The sequence below is a fragment of the Nomascus leucogenys genome, chromosome 4 (genome assembly GCF_006542625.1).
Source record: "Nomascus leucogenys isolate Asia chromosome 4, Asia_NLE_v1, whole genome shotgun sequence".
NCBI classification, from domain to species: Eukaryota; Metazoa; Chordata; class Mammalia; order Primates; family Hylobatidae; genus Nomascus; species Nomascus leucogenys.
Window position 1 is genome coordinate 33345188 of NC_044384.1, and position 18341 is coordinate 33363528.

The following is an 18341-nucleotide window of genomic DNA, read 5'->3' on the forward strand; positions in this document are numbered from 1 at the left end:
CAGCACATGGGTTAGGGGAAAGCATCAAGGTAGCAGCAGCTCACCATTCCTGGGCACTTAGTAGGTACCAGGCACTGTGCCAAGCTGTTCAAGTGCATTATCCCGTTGAGTCCACACAGCACCCCATATGGTAGCTACTAATGAGATCATTCCCATTTCACATTTTAAAAGGGGGAGGTGGACAGGGAGGGGCCAGAAAAGCCAAGCAAGTTGTCCAAAGTAACGGAGCTATAAGGTAGAACCGAGAGTCAAAATTGGCTCTAACTCTAAGAGTGCTCTCAACCAATGCACCCTACAGACTCATGAGGGAGTGAAGATGGTCCTTGGCTTGACAATGATGAGGACAGTCCTGCTCTAAGACTCTTAATGTTTGTAAAGCTTTTAATTTCCCCTGGGAAGGATGAATGTTTTTAAAATGTATTAATATTTATTTATTTATTTTTATAATAAATGTTATTTTGTAGAGCAGTTCTACTTTACATAAAATTAAGCAAAAACAGGCCAGGCATAGTGGCTCACGCCTGTAATCTCAACAGTTTTGGAGGCCAAGGTGGGTGGATCACTTGAGGTTAGGAGTTCAAGACCAGCCTGGGCAACATGGTGAAACCCCATCTCTACTAAAAATATAAAAATTAGCCGGGTGTGGTGGCACATGCTTGTAATCCCAGCTACTTGGGAGGCTGACATGGGAAAATTGCTTGAACCCAGGAGGTGGAGTTTGCAGTGAGTCAAGATCGTGCCACTGCACTCCAGCCTGGGCAACAGAGCAAGATTCTGTCTCAAAAAATAATAACAATAATAAGCAAAAAGTACAGTGTTTTCCCATATACCCTATACTCCCAATATAGAGTTTCTGTTATTAACATCTTGCATTAGTGTGGCACACTTGTTATGATCGATGAACCAGTATCAATAGACTATTAACTGAAGTTCATTAGTTTACATTAGGGTTTGCTCTGTGTTGTACCATTCTATCGGTTTTGACAAATGCATAATGTCATGTATCCACCGTTAGAGTATGATACCAAATATTTCACTCCCCTGAGACTCTCCTATGTTTCACCTATTCATTCCTCCCTCCCTCCGCACTGGCAACCACTGATCTTTTTATTGTCTCCATAGTTTTGCCTTTTCTAGAATGTTATATATTTGGAAACATACAGTACACAGCCTTTTTGGGCTAACAAGAATAAATAAAAGAATTATTTAAGAATTCCTCAGTGCATTTCTGCTTCCAACATGTCTTTCCATGGCTCAATAGCTTATACTTTTTCTTTCTTTTTTTGATACAGGGTCTTGCTTTATTGTCCAGGCTAGAATGCAGTGGTGCAATCATAGCTCACTGCAGCCTCAGACTCCTGGGCTCAAGTAATTATCTTGCCTCAGCCTCCCGAGTAACTAGGACTACAAGTTCATACCACCATTAAGTTTTTAACTTTTTAACTTTTTAAAATTTTTGTAGAGATGAGGTCTCACTATTTTGCTCAGGTCGGTCTTGAATTCCTGGCCTGAAGTGATCCTCCATCCTTAGCCTTCCAAAGCACTGAGATTATAGGTGTGAGTCACTATGCCCAGTCCTTATTTCTTTTTATTGCAGAATAATATTCCATTATCTGGATGTGCCACTGTATGTTTATCTATCTTTCATCTATTGAAGGACATCCTGGTTGCTTCCAAAATTTTCATTTATTTTAATTAAAAAAAATTTTAAACTCAGTTTCCTGGGCTCTAATCTTATCCTAGATTCCTAGTTCTTAACCCTGGAGATTCTACCTCTACAGACTTAGGATAAAACCTGTGACTCTGTGGCTTTAAAAGCTCCCCAGGTGATCCTGACGCTCAGTCAGGTTTGAAAACCTCTGCTTGGAAGCCTTAGTTTCCCATTTATTCACATGTGAGATTGGACATGGAATTATTTTCTAAGGCAAATATTAGCCTTCTGTGCAGGTATCCCCTTTGCCCATCTCATTTAGAGACAAGTATTTATGTGCCTGACATCTATACATGTATGCATATGTAATATACCCAATGGTAAGTCCACATGCACACATGGATACCCAGCTCTCCTTCTTTACTAATGAGAGGCCTTCCATCTTCCCTCCTGGCCACACCTGGCACAGAAAAGTAACATGACCCTGGGAAGTTATTACAGCTTTAGAGCATCTAACCAGAGCAAAGGTTTCTAGAATCTGGACTGCACCCCTCTGTGAACAACCAGGCCAGAGTCAATTAGACAACCCCCTGCCCCATTCCCTGACTATGCAGGCTGGCCTGCTGGCAGACCCACCTTCTTATACTTGTGGGGGAAGGTGAACCTCTCAATGGTGTTCTGTACAGCTCCCCGAGTCACATTACCCAACCTGTCCTCGAGCTGCAGCAGCTCCTGGAAAGAGAAAAATGTGCACATGTGTGCTCAGCATGTATAAATGCCCACATGCACACAGGATATGGATTGGGGAGCTGGAAGACATAAGCAGGAAGCATTCACATAGCTATCAGGAAGAACTCATCTGATGCTGAAAGACTGCAACATCTCTACTGGCTCTCCCTTATTCTCTCTCTTACTCTTAACCCTGAAGCTTCCTGACACCCATACCCTACTCACCAGCAGAGGTGGGGAGGGAAAAGGGATGATAAACAATAATGGCATCTCCATCAACCCAGCTGGTACCAGACAGAGCAACATACCTCATAGCTCTCCCGTACGGCGGAGGTGTGTCTGCTGGGATTTAGTCCCTGGAGAGCAAGGAAGTGAAGCTGAGGGTAAGGGTAGTTTCGGATTTCATGGACGACCTGTTGGGTAGAAAATGCCTTGGATAGAGCAAGGATTCAAGGTTTCTCCATGAGCCCGGCATGCAACTTCTCCACCTGTAACCCACTCAGTACACCCTGAGATGCTGTGGGCAGAAGTATTGTCTTTCCTGCTCCTATGTCCCTTTGCTTTCATCAAGAACCAAGCTTTGCCTGGACAAGCCCCAGAAGGAATAACAGAATTATTAAAGTGACAACTAACCTTCATGGCAGGCACTGTTCTAAGCACTTAATGTGACTAATTGAATTATCTCACCTGATGTATAATGTGGGTGCTATTACTCTCCCCGTTTTACTGATGGGGAAAATGAGGTACAATAGATTATGTAATTGGCTCAAGTTATGCAACCAAGGGACAGAACCAGGATTTCAAACCCAGGCAAGTGGGTGGCAGAGTCCATTCCCTTCACCTTTTGGTTTAGTCCATTCTCACTCTGCTATGAAGAAATACCCAAGAATGGGTAACTTATAAAGAAAGGAGGTTTAATTGACTCACAGTTCCACATGGTTGGAGGGCCTCAGAAAACCTACAGCCATGGTGGAAAGCACCTCTTTACAGGGAAGCAGGAGAGAGAATGAGCGCCAAGCGACTGGGGAGGTCCCTTGTAAAACCATCAGATCTTATGAGAGCTCACTCACTATCATAAAAAAAGCATGTGGGAAACTGCCCCCACATGATTCAATTATCTCCACCTGGTCCTGCCCTTGACATGTGGGGATTATTCAATTCAAGGTAAGATTTGGGTGGGGATACAGAGCCAAACCATACCACCCCTACTCTGCACTGCCTCCAAGAGAAGCTTGATGGTTCAAGGCTTGGGTCTGTGTCAGCACCAAGGTGGGGGCACAAAATTTAAAGCACCACCAAAAGCCTCAGTAATAAAGATCAATAATATTTTAATGCAATGTTTTTGAAAGTCAAATAAATGCAAAAAAACCTCCATGCTGAGCAAAATATCAATATTTTAAATAAAGACAGAGTCTGACTCTGTTCTGGCATGGCCTGCCTCACTTGCCTTTCCCTCACCCTGGCTATGAGTCAGAGAGGAGTTTCCATCACAGCTCCTCCACTTGCTCACTATATGTCCCAGGGCCAGTTACTTAGCCTCTCTATTCCTCAGTTTTCCAATCTTTAAAATCAGGATAATACTCTTTTGTGGGAGTTTTTGAGAGGATTAATGGGATAATTTACATGAAGTGCTTAGAACAGTGCCTGGTATGTAGTAAGTGCTCAATAAATGCTTGCTTCTTTATTCTTAAGAGATGATGCTTCATACACAAAACGTGGACCCTCAGAGCTTACAAGGACTCCAAAAATTACTCATGCAAGCTCCTTATACAAATAAGGAGACTGAGGAGCTGAGTGGTTAGTGACAGAGACAAGGGTTGGAAGGTGGAATTATGCTTTCAGGCAGCAAAGTGAAGTTGCCTGGAAATAAGATTTTCAATCAAGCTTTTGCTGCTTTCATGGAATATCTTCATTTTAATTCCATGCAGCTTGCAATGTCAGGAGCCCAAAGGCCCCCAAAGCCAGCCTGACCCATGATTCAGCACTCTGCAGCCACAAGAAGACCTGCCCTCTGAAAAAGGCAGAACTGGATATGCAGGCTAGGCCCAAGAGCTCCCGCTGGGATCTCTTTTGATCCTCACACCAGCCCTGTGAGATGGGCGAGGCAGGCATCTTCATTTCCATTTCACATATTAGTGAAGCCAAAGCCTAGGGAGGTACTGACCACAGGAAACTAAATGAGGCCATATGAAGTGCAAAGTCTACTCTGCCTGATCTTAGCCCTGAGCCTTTTACCCACAGACCACACCCTGCCACGCTGCCCCTTTCCGCTTCTCCAGTGCCCACTCCTACTCCCCTCAGCAGAAACAGCTTCCAGTCCACCAGGTTCCCTTTCATTCCCCATAAAGCCAGAGTGTGAATAGGAGCTGGGAAGAGAGGGGAGATATTGATCTGCCAGGGAGCCAGGACAAAAGAAGTCCAGGGCACAAGGGAGTCAGGGCATGGGGTGTTGATATACAGAGGAGCTGGGTCATGTGGAAGCCGGGGCACAGGGGAGCCAGGATATAAGGGGGCCAGGGCACACAGGAGTTGGGGCATACGGGTTGATACACAGGTAAGCTGGGTCATGTAGGAGTTGGGGCACAGGGGAGCTGGGATATAAGGGGGCCAGGGCACAGGGGAGTCAGGGCATAGGGGGTTGATACAGAGGGAAGCCAGGTCATATGGAATCCGGAGCGCAGGGGAGCCAGGATATAAGGGGGCCAGGGTACCGAAGAGTCAGGGTATAGGAGGTTGATACCCAGGGGAGCTGGGTCATATGGAAGCCGGGCACAGGGAAGCCAGGATATAAGGGGGCCAGGGCACAGGGGAGTCAGGGCATAGGGGACTGATACAGAGAATAGAAGCTGGGAAGAGAGGGGAGCTGTTGATCTGCTAGGGAGCCAGGACACAAGAAGGCCAGGGCACAAGGGAGTCAGGGCATGGGGGATTGATACACAGGTGAGCTGGGTCATGTGGAAGCCAGGGCACAGGGGAGCCAAGGATACAGGGGAGCCAGGCCATGTCGGAGCCGGGACACAAGGGAGCGCAGGCCTTAGACCACCACTGGCACTCAACAGGCGCAAGGGAGTCCATTTTCTTTCACTTACCATCTGCGTGGAGGAGGAGTTTCTGGGAAAGTGGTGCATTCGAGGAGTCGCTAGGTAATGCTGATAGTGCTGAGGGATGGGCCGCACCTGGAACTGAGCAGGACTCAAGCCAGCGTCCACACTGAGATCCCTGCAGGGAAACAGCCTCGGTGAACCATAGGGTGGTGTGATTTAGCCAGGTTACAGAAGGGACCTCAGACATCAAGAATTGGAGTGACACCCTGCTGCAGCTGCAAGGAACTTTACATCTCCCAGCCTTTCCTGTCTCTTTAGAGGGAAGGAAACGGAGACCCAGAGAAGGAAAGGACTCTGCAAGGTCTGAAGGAGCTAGAGCAATCCAGGCTGTATGAAACTTCTTTAAACTAGGCGACCAAAGCTCCCTCCCAAGACAAAGTCCATCCCTGAGGGAAATGCTGAAAGAAGAATCTAAATCGAGCAAGCCAGAGGCACCGAGTAAGGGAAAGACAAGGTTCAGATAAAAGTGGAGGAGGGAACCGAGGCTGTATTTTTACCACTTTGAGAAAACAATGAGAGAGACCTCTACACCTAGACCTACAGGCCAGACAGCTTATCCTGGCCCACTGCAACCCACTCCTAAAAATATAGAGAATTCATTTTGCTTAAAAACTAATTAATTGATGAATTGCACTGAGGATGAACCAATGGCTAATTTGGAAAATGGCCAATTTCAGATCCGGACAGAAAATGCACAAGATGAGATGGAAACATCTTGTCATAACTGGAAACAAGAGAGCTATCAAAACACCACTAGGGTGACAGCAAAAGGGCTCAGGAGCCATTCTGAAGAGGCTCCCACTGGCCAGAGTTAGGACAATGTGCAGGTTGACAAGCATAACTGCAGGAGAGATGGAAATAAATAAAAATTGTTTAAATCCATGCGCATCAAATGATGCTAGAAAATTGGTCCCCTTCAAAGGATTCTGGAGAACAAACTCTTCTTTGCCTTTCTTTTTTTTTTTTTTTTTTTTTTTTGAGATGGAGTCTCGCTCTGTCACACAGGCTGAAGTACAGTGGTGCGATATCGGCTCACTGTGACCTCCACCTTCCGGGTTCAAGCAATTCTCCTGCCTCAGCCACCCGAGTAGCTGGGACTACAGGCATGCCACACCATGCCCGGATAACTTTTGTATTTTTAGTAGAGATGGGGTTTCACCATGTTGGCCAGGCTGGTCTCGAACTCCTGACTTCAAGTGATCCACCCACCTTGGCGTCCCAAAGTGCTGAGATTACAGGCATGAGCCACCACACCCAGCCAACTCTTCATTTTGAAAACTAGTAAATAAATGAAAAGAAGCCTTTCTTTTCTTACTGTATTTCCAGGTAATCAAATATTTGATGAGTGGAAATTTCTCTTTGTAAAAGTTTTTCAGCTAATAAATGAATAAGGGATGATTGAATTTTTCTTGAATTTTTGTCATCATTTTGCCTCCCCTAAAGAAATAAAGGATCTAAGCAAAGATCATTGATTGTTGCTAACATCACAAAAGAAGCAACAACCAGACAGTAAATGCTTTCTGGCGGAAGAATACAATATCACGTATGAAGTATTTTTGCCAAGAAATAAGAGTTGAACCTGAATCTATTCAAGCCTTAATCTTGGTGCCAAGGTCCAGAGAATACAAGAAACTAAGGAACATCTTAAGTGACAACACCAGAATGCAACCAGCAAAATCCAGGTTAGGGGAAACTACAGGAAAAACAGCCTGGATTCTTCAACAAATACATTGGAGAAAAAAAAAAAAAGGATATGGAGGAGTATTAAAGGAATTTCCGCTTCTACTGGTGATAGTTTAACAGGAGTTAAATTTACCTTTCCACTTTAAACCACTAGAAAGCTGAACAGAATATATGAAATCTCTGTTTTCAGACATTATATAACAAGCAATGCAGACTGTTATCAATAGAAGGACAACACATGAGGTGAGCCCTGCAACCTCCTTAGTTTTTTGCATGAAGGCACATTCCAGACCATGAGCAGGGAGAGAACTAAGCAGAGCATGACAATCTTAATGATTTGAGGATTCAGAGATCTTATTTCCAGGAGGCTGAGGTCTCTGAAAGTTGTGGCACCACGATTTGGAGAGAAGAGGCAGCTACATAGAAGAAGAGCTCCAGAAATCTGCACGGAGATCCCCTTGAGTCTTTACTGAATACTAAGATCTGCATACATGGGGTGAAATTTTAGTAGGTTGAACAAAGAGCATCCAAGTTATAGTGGGTTCCCAGAGATTAGACAGTGCTGGGAAAGATTCATATTCCAGTCAGCCAGAGCAGAGAGTCCTTGGTCATACAATAGAGACCCCAGAAGAGCCTTTTGAGACTTATTTATGAGTCTTATTCGGGCAGATCTAGAGTACTCTCTACTCTAGGGATATTCTAGTCCTGCTGGAAGAAGATTTAAAAGCAAGCCTTAAAAGGATGAAACTGAACTGCAAGTGCTGCTTACCAGAACGAAGCCTAACACTCTCTAAATGAATAAAACAAACATAACTGCTTAACAGTGTATAATCCACAATTATTCATAAATGATGTTCATCATTCAATAAAAAATTACTAGACATGCCAAAAAAATGATAATGTCCCAGAGTCAGGTGAAAAATCAATCCATGGAAACAGCTATGCAACAGAAATAACAACAAGGATGCTAAAATAGCTATTATAATCATATTCAAATATACAAAAGAAAACATGAAAACAGAGAAGAGTAAAATATATAGGAGATATTTTAATGATGCCAGTGGAACTTCTAGAGATGAAAAATGCAATGTCTGAAATAGAAAATTTACTGGGTTAGATTAACAGTAGATTAGATACTACAAAAGAAAAGATTAGTGACTTTAAGACATAACAATAAAAATAATCCAAAATGAGCCAGGCACAGTGGCTCATGCCTCTAATCTAATCCCAGCATTTTGGGAGGCCAAGGCAGGAGGATCATTTTAGCCCAGAAGTTTGAGTGGCCATACAGTCTCTGTCACAACTACTCAAGTGTCTACTGAGGTGCAAAAGCAGCCATAAACAATAGGTGAACAAATAGATGTGTCTATGTTCCAATAAAACTTTATTTACAAGAACAGAGAGCAGGCAAGATTTGATTCACAGGCCATAATTTGTCAACCTCTGATTTAAAGCAAAAATGATAACAATGTATTTTGGTAATTGTACATACATAGAGATAAAACTTACAAAAGAAGTAGCAAAGGATGGGAAGGGGTAATGGAAGTATACTGTTGCAAGAGTTTTGCATTACACACAAAACGGTATAATTCCATTTTAGGGTAGAGTGTGATATGCTAAATAGGCATATTGTAAACCTAGTGAATTCCCAAAATAAAATAAGATAAAATAAAGTGGTATGACTATTAAACCAATATTTAATCCTAAAAATTCTCAACTGATCCAAAAGAAGGCAAAAAACAGACAAAAATTTTAAAAGAAAAACAACAAAATGACAACAACAACAAAACAGATGGAAGAAAGAGAAAACAAAGAGCAAGATGGCAGATTTAATTCCAACCATGTAGACAATTGCATTAAATGCAAATGGTCTAGACACCCCAATTAACAGACAGAGATTGTCAACTGCAAAACAATTGCCAACGATATGCTGTCCATTCAAGATATAAATATGTAGATACTAGGTTAAAAGTAAAAGGAGGAAAGAGATATGCCCTGTAAGTGCTAACTGGAAGAAAGCTGGAATGGCTATATTAACATCAGACAAGGTAGACTCTGAACCAAGGGATATTACCAAGGATAAGGAAGGATGCTTCATAATGATAAGGGGTCAATTCATCTTGAAAAATGACAATCCTTTTAATATCCTAATATATATAAGTCAAAATAAGTGAAGCACAAACAGACAGAACTGAAAGAAAACAAATTCATAATTAGAGTTCTAGACATCCACCCTCCTCCTTTATAATTTATGGAATAATTCATGAAAAAAAATCAGTAAGAATATAAAAGACCTGAACAGTACTATCGACTAACTTGATCTAACAGACATTTATAGAATACTCCAGCCAATAAGATTAGAATATATGCTTTTTAAAAATACTTATAGAACATTTACTAAGATAGTATAAATGCCAGACCATAAAACAAGTCTCAATAAATGTAAAAGGATTAGAATTACACAGAGTATGGTTTCTGATCACACTGTTATTAAATTAGAAATCAATAACAAAAAAAGTCTGCAAAATACCAAATTTTCAAAAATTAAATAATAAACTCCTAAATTACCCAGGGTCAAAAAGAATTCATAATGCTAACTAGAAAGTTTGTAGTCCTTAAAGAAAAATTCAGTTTTATATGCTTATATTAGAAAAGAAAACCCAAAGTCATGATCTAAATTTCCGCCTTAAGAAGCTAGAGCCCAAAATAAGTAGAAGGGAGGAAATAATAAAATCAAGATCAGAAATTAGTGAAATAAATCAGTAAAATAAAAAACAAATAATGAGATCAAAGGCTATTTTCTTTGTCTTTTTTTTTTTTGAGATGGAGTCTCGCTCTTTCGCCCAGGCTCACTGCAAGCTCCGCCTCCCGGTTCATGCCATTCTCCTGCCTCAGCCTCCCAAGTAGCTGGGACTACAGGCGCCTGCCACCGCACCTGGCTAATTTTTTGTATTTTTAGTAGAGACGGGGTTTCACCATGTTAGCCAGGATGGTCTTGATCTCCTGACCTCATGATCCGCCTGCCTCGGCCTCCCAAAGTGCTGGGATTACAGGCGTGAGCCACCGCCCCTGGCCTGATCAAAGGCTATTTTCTAAAGAGTAGTACAAATGATTAAATTTCTATCTAGATTGATCAAGAATGAAAGAGAGAAGATACTAATTACTCATATGAGGAATGAAAGAGGGAGCATTATTACAGATTCCAGATGTTAAAACAATAAGAAAATATTATGAATAGCCTTATGCTAGTACATCCAATTAAATGAGAAAATTTATTGAAAGATAAATTACCAAAATTACCAGATGCAGTGTCACACACCTGTAATCCCAGCTACATGGGAGACTGAGGCAGGAGAATCATTTGGGCCTAGGCGTTTAAGACCAGCCTGGGTCTGGGCACAGTGGCTCACACCTGTAATCCCAGCACTTTGGGAGGTGAGGTGGGAGGATTGCTTGAGCACAGAAGTTGAGGATCAGCCTAGGCAACATAGCAAGACTCCATCTCTACAAAAGTTTAAAAAACAAAGTTAGCTGGGCACAGTGGTGCACACCTGTAGTCCCAGCTACTTGGGAGGCTGAGGCAGGAGGATCGCTGGAGCCCAGGAGATCGAGGCTGCAGTGAGCCAAGGTGCACTCCAGCCTGGGTGACAGAACAAGACCCTGTATCTAAAAATTAATTAATTAATTAAAAATAATAATACCAATCCTACACAACCTCTTCCAGAAAGTAGATGAGGAAACACTTCCCAGACCATTCAATGAGGCAAGCAGTGCACTGATACAAAAATCAGACAAAGGCGTTTCAAGGAAAAAAAAAAAACCCTATAAACCAATATTACTCATGAACAAAGATGTAAAAGTTACTTAACAAAATTTTAGCAATTTGAATGCAGGAAAGTGTAGATTAAATGAGACTTATGTGACATATCAACCAATCACAATGTATAAAACTTATTTGGATCTTGATTGATACAAAGTACAACAGAGAACTTTTAGTGCTGGCTAGATATTTGATTATAGTAAAAATTATTATGAAATTTCTTTGTGTTAATAGTGGTATCAAAGTAAGGATGTGAAAAAGCAGAGTCATTATCTCTCGAGATACATAGTGAAATATTTACAGATGAAATAATATGATGCCTGGATTTGTTTCCAAATACAGCAGTTTGTCCTTTTCTGTGAGGGATATGTTCCAGGACACCAGTGGCTGCCTGAAACTGCGGATAATAAGGAATCCTATATATACTCTGTTTCTTCCTATACTGTATGTTCATATCAATGATAAAGCTTAATTTATAAATTAGGCACAATAAGAGGCTAACAATAACCAATAACAAAATAGAACAATTATAACAATATACTGCAAAAAATGTTATGTGAATATGGTCTCTCTCTCTCTCTCTCTCTCTCTCAGTCTCTCAAAATGCTGTAATATCTTCAGACCATGGTTTACATGGGTAACTGAAACCCTGGAAAGCAAAACCACAGGTAACGGAGACTACTGTAATATCAGGACCAGGGAAGTGAGAGAAAAAAGATGAGTAAAACTGGCCATGAGATCTGGGCGTGGTGGCTCATGCCTGTAATCCCAGCACTTTGGGAGTCGGAGGTGGGCGTATCATGAGGTCAAGAGATCGAGACCATCCTGGCCAACATGGCGAAACCCTGTCCCTACTAAAAATACAAAAATTAGCTGGGTGTGGGGTGCGTGCCTGTAGTCCCAGCTACTCAGGAGGCTGAGGCAGGAGAATCACTTGAACCTGGGATGCAGAGGTTACAGTGAACCAAGATCGCACCACTGCATTCCAGCCTGGTGACAGAGCGAGACTCCGTCTCAAAAAAAACAAACAAAAACAAAAAAAACAAAACTGGCCATGAGTTGATGTCATAGCTGGATGATGTATATGTGTGAATTTATTATACTATTCTCTTATTTTTTTATTGTTTGACATTTTCTATAATAAAAAGGGTTTTTTTAATAAAAAAGTTTCTCTATTGTGCAAAGGTAACATCCACTATCTCCAAGTTTTATCTCTATGGGCACCAACTTCAGAAATGCCAAAAGCATGCGTGGAAACTTGTGGCATTTATTAGAGAAAATATGCTGCGAGCAGTTGTGTCTTGCAGTGTGCTGTGCACATTGAAGTGGTCCCTGGTAATTAGGACACAGCTTCCCTTTGGGAAAGTGCAGCTAGACCCTAAAAGCACCCTTGAGAGGAATGCCACGGCCTCAGAAGGTTCAACCTCAGATCCTACAGGAGCGAGATGGCAGGAGGCATGGGACTCTGAGACTTCCCCTCCTCATGTTGCTGTGAGCAGGCCCTGATCACTAACTTCCTATGCTCCCACTGTGCCTGCTGCTACTGAGCCTGGATCCCACATGGCCTGGGTTTGGCTACACATTGTCCTGCAATGTCATCTGAGATCTTTCCGAGGGAAAACCCCAACAAAGCCATCAGCCTTCAAGGGAGTCTGATCCCTGTTCCCTGGGTTACGCTCATGAGAGTATGAGCCCTGGAGAGTTGGCAGGAGCTCTCTGATGGTCTCTGATGGTCCCTGGCATCTGGCCCCATCCTCCTCTTTGCACAGCCCAGGTCCAGCTGCTATGGGCGGGAAGGACTGCCAGTCACTCTCACAGGCTCCATGCACACCACAGCCTGAACAGCAGCAGCTGTCAGAAGACCCAGGTCCTTGTCCCAAGTCCATCCCTTCTTAGCTGTGAGACCCTGTCTAGCTAATTCACCTCTTTGAGCCTCATCTCTAAGATGATGATAACAGTAGCTCCTCATGGTAATGTTGGAGCATCAAATGAGAGAATGCAGGTGAAAACTCTTTGCAGAGCACTACACAGATGCAAAAAGCCATTATCAGCCCGAATCCCTGGAACAGCTCATGATGAGCCTGTCACTTGGGAAATGAGCTAAACTCTTGGAGCCAGTTGGATGCAAACTTAGAAATCCACTAGGTCAGCCCCTCACATTCACAGGTTCATCTGAGGCCTGCAGAAGGACAGTGCCTTATTCATGGACCTTGGCTGGCCGGTTGGGACCATCAGGGTTTCACACCCTTGCCTGGGCTCAATCCATTGCACTGCCTCACGTGGCAGAATCTCTGATTTTTAGCATTTACCCAGAAGTCTCAGGGAACCCCACAAATTCAAAACAAATATTCAAAGAATTCTACCAAAGCAAAGTCCCAAGGAACTTGAAACAGAGTCACCCCAATCCCAAGAATGCTAACTGGAAAATCAAGAGGCACCTTGTCCCTCAAATGGGTGGGACGGTCTGCTCTGGGTGGGCCTGGGTGGGCTCTCATGTTGCCCCTCTTATCATCTCATCATGGACCTGGGCTACCCCAACAGCTCTCATGATGCCGCTCTTATCATCTCATCATGGACCTGGGCTACCCCAACAGGGGATGTGGTTCCTCGAACCCTAAAGAAGTCTGGACCAGGACCTGACTCAAAGAGAAATTAGCCCCTAAGGCAGCAGTGTCTCCAGCCTTTGCTGTTGCCACCAGCCTGTAAGAACTTGCTAAGTGTCTAAAGGGGTCACAGGAATATCCCACAGACCTAAAGCCACAGGGTTAACCCAGAACTGTGTTTTGGAGATTTCTTGTGCCAATGAGTCACTTTTGGCCTTTGTATCTAAACATCACGCTGAACTTTATTTTCCACTTTTAATGTTCTTGAACATGGTGTGGTCTGGTTGCTGTGCAGACCCCAAGTTCTTCCCAGAATCTGGCCCTACGAGTGCCAGCACCATCCTATGGGTGACTCCAGGCTCAGGGAGCTTTAAGGGCTTTGCTGAGGCAAGGTTGCCCGGAGGGGAAAGGACAATCGGAGGTGCTCACCCTCTACCCACCCTCTGCCCACAGGTCCCAGGTATTTTGAGACCTCGGCCTGGGCAGGGCTGCAGCTGTGACAGAGCGGGGTACAGTCCACAGTGGGGAGCAGAGTTAGAACTGAGAAGCCAGGACTGAGTACAAGAAGGAGCGTGAAAAGAACTGAGGCCCTGGGTTTCGGCTCAAGGTCAGGATCAACTTATTAGGCATGGGCAAGAAAGAGAGGGGTTTGGGATGTATCCCCCAAGGCTTCCACACACTATCAGGCCAGGGTTCCCAGCTGAGAGAAGCTGCTTGGGTTGGGTTAAGATATCCCAAAGTAGGAAAAAAGGCCAGAGTAACCTCAGGGGGTGGACGACCTTGGGGCTGGACATGGGCTTGCAGCCCAGTTTCTGGAATGACCTAGGGCAGAAGTCAGTGGTCTCTGATGGAGTGTGTCTGTTGCATCCCCCTCTAAAGGGGATGGAGGATGCAACAGACACACTCCCCCGGGGCTCCTTGCAGAGGATGAGAGTAGCCCTTCCTATAATGCATTTCCTGCCATCCAATTACCAGGCTGCCTATCTCCTGGCAGAAGCAGCCTCTCTAGAAAAAGAGGGCTGGGATGCAGTTAGCACAATCAATCACAAAACCCCTCAGCACCACTAGGCTGGCCCCGCGCTGGACCAGAGCTAATTACAAGGGAGGAGAATCGGCATCCTACTTAGGAAGTGGGAACAGAACAAGCAGAAAGAGCCCAAGGGTGGACCAGGTGGGCCTCTAGGCAGGGCCTCCTAGCATCCCCTGCTAGGGTAGGGACCAGCCTCCTGGAGCCTCCTTCTTTCTGTTTCTTGGGGCAGGTAGGGGTCAGGAATGCAGACTGGTTTAAATGATTAAGAAAGACAAGGAGGTTTGGCTCTATAAAGAAAGCTGAGGACAGGGCCAGCACTTGTGCTGCTCCTCCTGCCATCTCCCCAGGATGAGTCCCACCTATGTCACCTGTTCAGTCCCAATTGCCTGTAGGCCCTTGTGTGTGTTCCAATCACTCAGCCATATGCAAGGGCCCTGAGTACTCCGTGTGTGCTGAATTGAATTAAATGAAATTGACTTGACTGCTGGGGGACAGAATTCAATCCAAATTGCAATTAAATCTTCCTAATTTGAATCTGCTAATTGGAAAAGGCTGGGCAGAAGTTGGCTGCAGTGCAATCTATCTTTTATGGAATTGTTCAATTTAACGGAGAGTGTACCTGAGAATGAGCAAAGGGCTGAAGAAAATGGAACATGTGAAAGCCACGACTTCCTGCACCTAGAAGCACCCTTAGCATTCAATTGACTGGAACTATTCTCTGGAATCATTCCTGGGTGTGCATGGAAAGGGCTCCCAAAGCAACCCTGGACTAAGCCTGACAAGTGGCTGAAAAATGACATAACGGCACATCAATCTTTAAGATAATTCATCCTTTTCCGTTGATAGATTATTTTACACTCTAAAAACAAAACAAAACAAAACATTTTTGACCTAAAAGTTGCAAGAACAGCATAAAGAATTCCTGTATACCCTTCACCCAGATTCCCCAAATGTCACCATTTTACTGCATTTCTATTTCGTTCTCTCTCTGTCTCCCTTTCTCTCTCCCAGCCAATGTACATACCTATACACACACACACACACACACACACACACACACACACATATATACCCACACACAATCCTCTGTGAAGATAGATGATAGATTAGATAGATAGATTTTTTTTTCCCCTAAACTCTTTGCAGGCATGATGCCTTTTACCTCTAAATATTCAGTGAACTGCATATCTTTTTAAGTTTTCAAGGGTTCTGATCCAACTCTAGTTAATATCGGCTCTCTTCTGAGCTAGATCCAGAATTGGGTGGGACCCAGGATCCAAAACCAAGCGACCCTGCATCTCAGGACAACAAAGATGTCTGTCCTGAGTGAGGGAAATTATGGGTAGATCGCTCAGGGGCCCATTATCTGCAAAGACTCAGCAACAACACCACCCTCAACCTCTCTCCCCAGCTCCCCTCCTCAGTCCTGACCTCCAACCTGGCTGGCTTTGCCTCCATCCTTCAAGATGCAATGTAAGCCTGTGTTTACACAGCCACCCCACCCAGCACTGCCTTGCTGGCATGCCACGGCACTTCTCTGTGGATCCCTTGAGATGCACCTCCTCCAGGAAGCCTTCCTGACCACCCAGTTCCTCGGAATTCTCCTTTCTGCTCTTCCCCTAGGGACCACTGGTTGATATCCCTCATTGAGCCTGGGAAATGTTTTCTATCCCTGTCCCCCTCCCCCTGCAGGACCATGAACACTGAGTCCTATGCTGGGCACATAATAGCACCCAGTAACATCTGAGCTAATTGCTAGAACGAGGCTCATATGGGACCATCTGGCCCAGAGGGTGGCTGGGAGCAGAGGCAAAGGCTGGGGCCTGAGAACTAGGCCTCCTGCACCATTCAAAGTGAAGGAAAACAGAAACTCCATGGATCTGGCAAGACCTTCCTCCTCCCTCCCTTCCTCCCTTCCTCCCCCAGGGGCCCTGAAGACTCACCAGTCAGTGCCCTCAGCCAAATACCTGGGCTGAGGTGTCTGCAGTTGGCCGAAGTCGAAGCTGGGGTGGAGGCGGTGGGGGTGGACAGATACACGCTCCTGACTCCGCCTGCACCAGAAGGGATGGAGAGCCCTCGCATGAGGGGCTACCCAGGCAACTAGTTCTCAGGAGCTCTGAGAAACCGGGGCAGCCTGAGGGTGCCCCACTCTTGCAGGCCCGCTCAGCACCCGCAGTCTAGCAAGCACTGAGCTTCACCACTCTTGACAAACTCCAAGGAAGCTTCCCAGATGAACAGCAGGATGCAGCTCAAGAACTCTGGCTGTCTCTGGGCTGCCCACTGTGTGGAGATCTCTCCCTTGGTGTGTCTGTGGCAGATTACCTGGCTCCACCCGTACTCCCTGCCTCTTTGCCCTTCTCCTTCCCCTGTCCTTGGTGGGCCATCTTCAAGACACACTACAGACTCTATGCATCCCTCTACTCCCATCATGCTCTTCTCCTCTCCTCAACCCTTTTTCAACACTCTTCCCAGCTTTCATGGCACAGGTCAAAGCCTTCCTCCTCCAGGAAGACCTCCTTGAACATCCCAGATCATGGTGACCTCTTCTCCTTCTGACCTCCTACAGCACTCACCTTCTATCTTAAGCATCCCAAGCCTTATAGTCATGCATGCTCAGGGCCTTAGAGATGATCTAGTCCAGCAGTTCTCAAAGTGTGCTCCAAGCATCCTTGGGAGTCCCTGCAACCCTTTCAGGTGGTTCAAGAGGTCAAAACTATTTTCCTAATAATACTATAAGGCTATCTGCCTTTTCACTCTCATTCTGTCACAAATTAACAGAGAGGTTTTCCAGAAACTACATGACACAGATTCTGCAAGATTGAATGCAGAAGCAGACATAAGAACACAGCTGCCTTCTATTAAGCCAACATTAAAGAGATTTGCAAATATGTTTAAAAAAAAGTCATTCTTCTCACTAAATTTGTATATAGTGGTTATTTTTCATAAAAATATATTATTGGTGTTAATATGAATTTGTTGTTATTTTTAAGAGAATAAGTATTTAAAACTTTTTAGTTTTCATTTTTAATATGGTAAACATCAATAGTCAAAACCCACATAAACAGAAGCCCTTTGTAGTTTTCATTAATTTGTAAGAGTGGAAAAGAGTCCTGAGACCAAAAAGTTTGAGTTCCACTGACTATCCAACTCTTTCTCTTGACAGTTAAGGCTCAGAGAGGCGCAGTGACTTACCCAGGGCCCCACAACTACTCCAGACCTATTTGATTAGAATTGTCTAATTTTGCTCCCTGCTTGTTTCCTAATTATTAATATGCAGCCGGACTCTATCTAGACCGTGGGCTCTTGAGAGCGCTTGAGGGTGGGAACCAGCCATTCCGGGAACCAGCCATTTCCTTTTGGTATTCTTTAGGGTTCCTGGGTGTTAGAATCAGGCAGTCATAAAGCTGGAGGGGACATGAGGGGTTCCCTAGTCAAATTTCCTCCCACACCATGCAGGAGTCCACTGTGAGGATTGTGGACCACCAGTTACCCAGTCCCTGACCCTGCACCTGGGTGATGCGATGGGGACACACACTGGCTTCTGAGGGAGCCCCTGTCAGGTCAGGACGGTGCTCACTGCCTGAAATGAACGCCTCTGAAACAATAGCTACTTCCTACAGAGACCCACTTGGTGACTGCTGTCCAGGCCAGGGAGAGAAGCCAGGAGTCCAGGAGCCTGTAGCCCCGCCCCCGTCTCCGCCACACCCGGGCCACGCCCTCG

The 18341-nt window shown here is 44.5% G+C and overlaps 1 protein-coding gene across 2 annotated transcripts in view; it reads right to left on the minus strand.

Annotated features, from left to right (window-relative positions):
• Positions 1 to 18341, minus strand: part of RNF165 (ring finger protein 165) — a 127206-nt gene that overhangs the window by 10181 nt on the left and 98684 nt on the right. The window contains exons 3-6 of one of the 2 annotated variants that reach the window (XM_003267544.3): positions 16564 to 16671; positions 5470 to 5599; positions 2689 to 2793; positions 2288 to 2383 (exon numbers count right to left, since the gene is read on the minus strand). In XM_003267544.3, the coding sequence (XP_003267592.1) occupies positions 2288 to 2383; positions 2689 to 2793; positions 5470 to 5599; positions 16564 to 16671 (439 nt within the window). The remainder of the gene's footprint in view (positions 1 to 2287; positions 2384 to 2688; positions 2794 to 5469; positions 5600 to 16563; positions 16672 to 18341) is intronic. The other variant, XM_030810497.1, reaches the window with a different exon arrangement.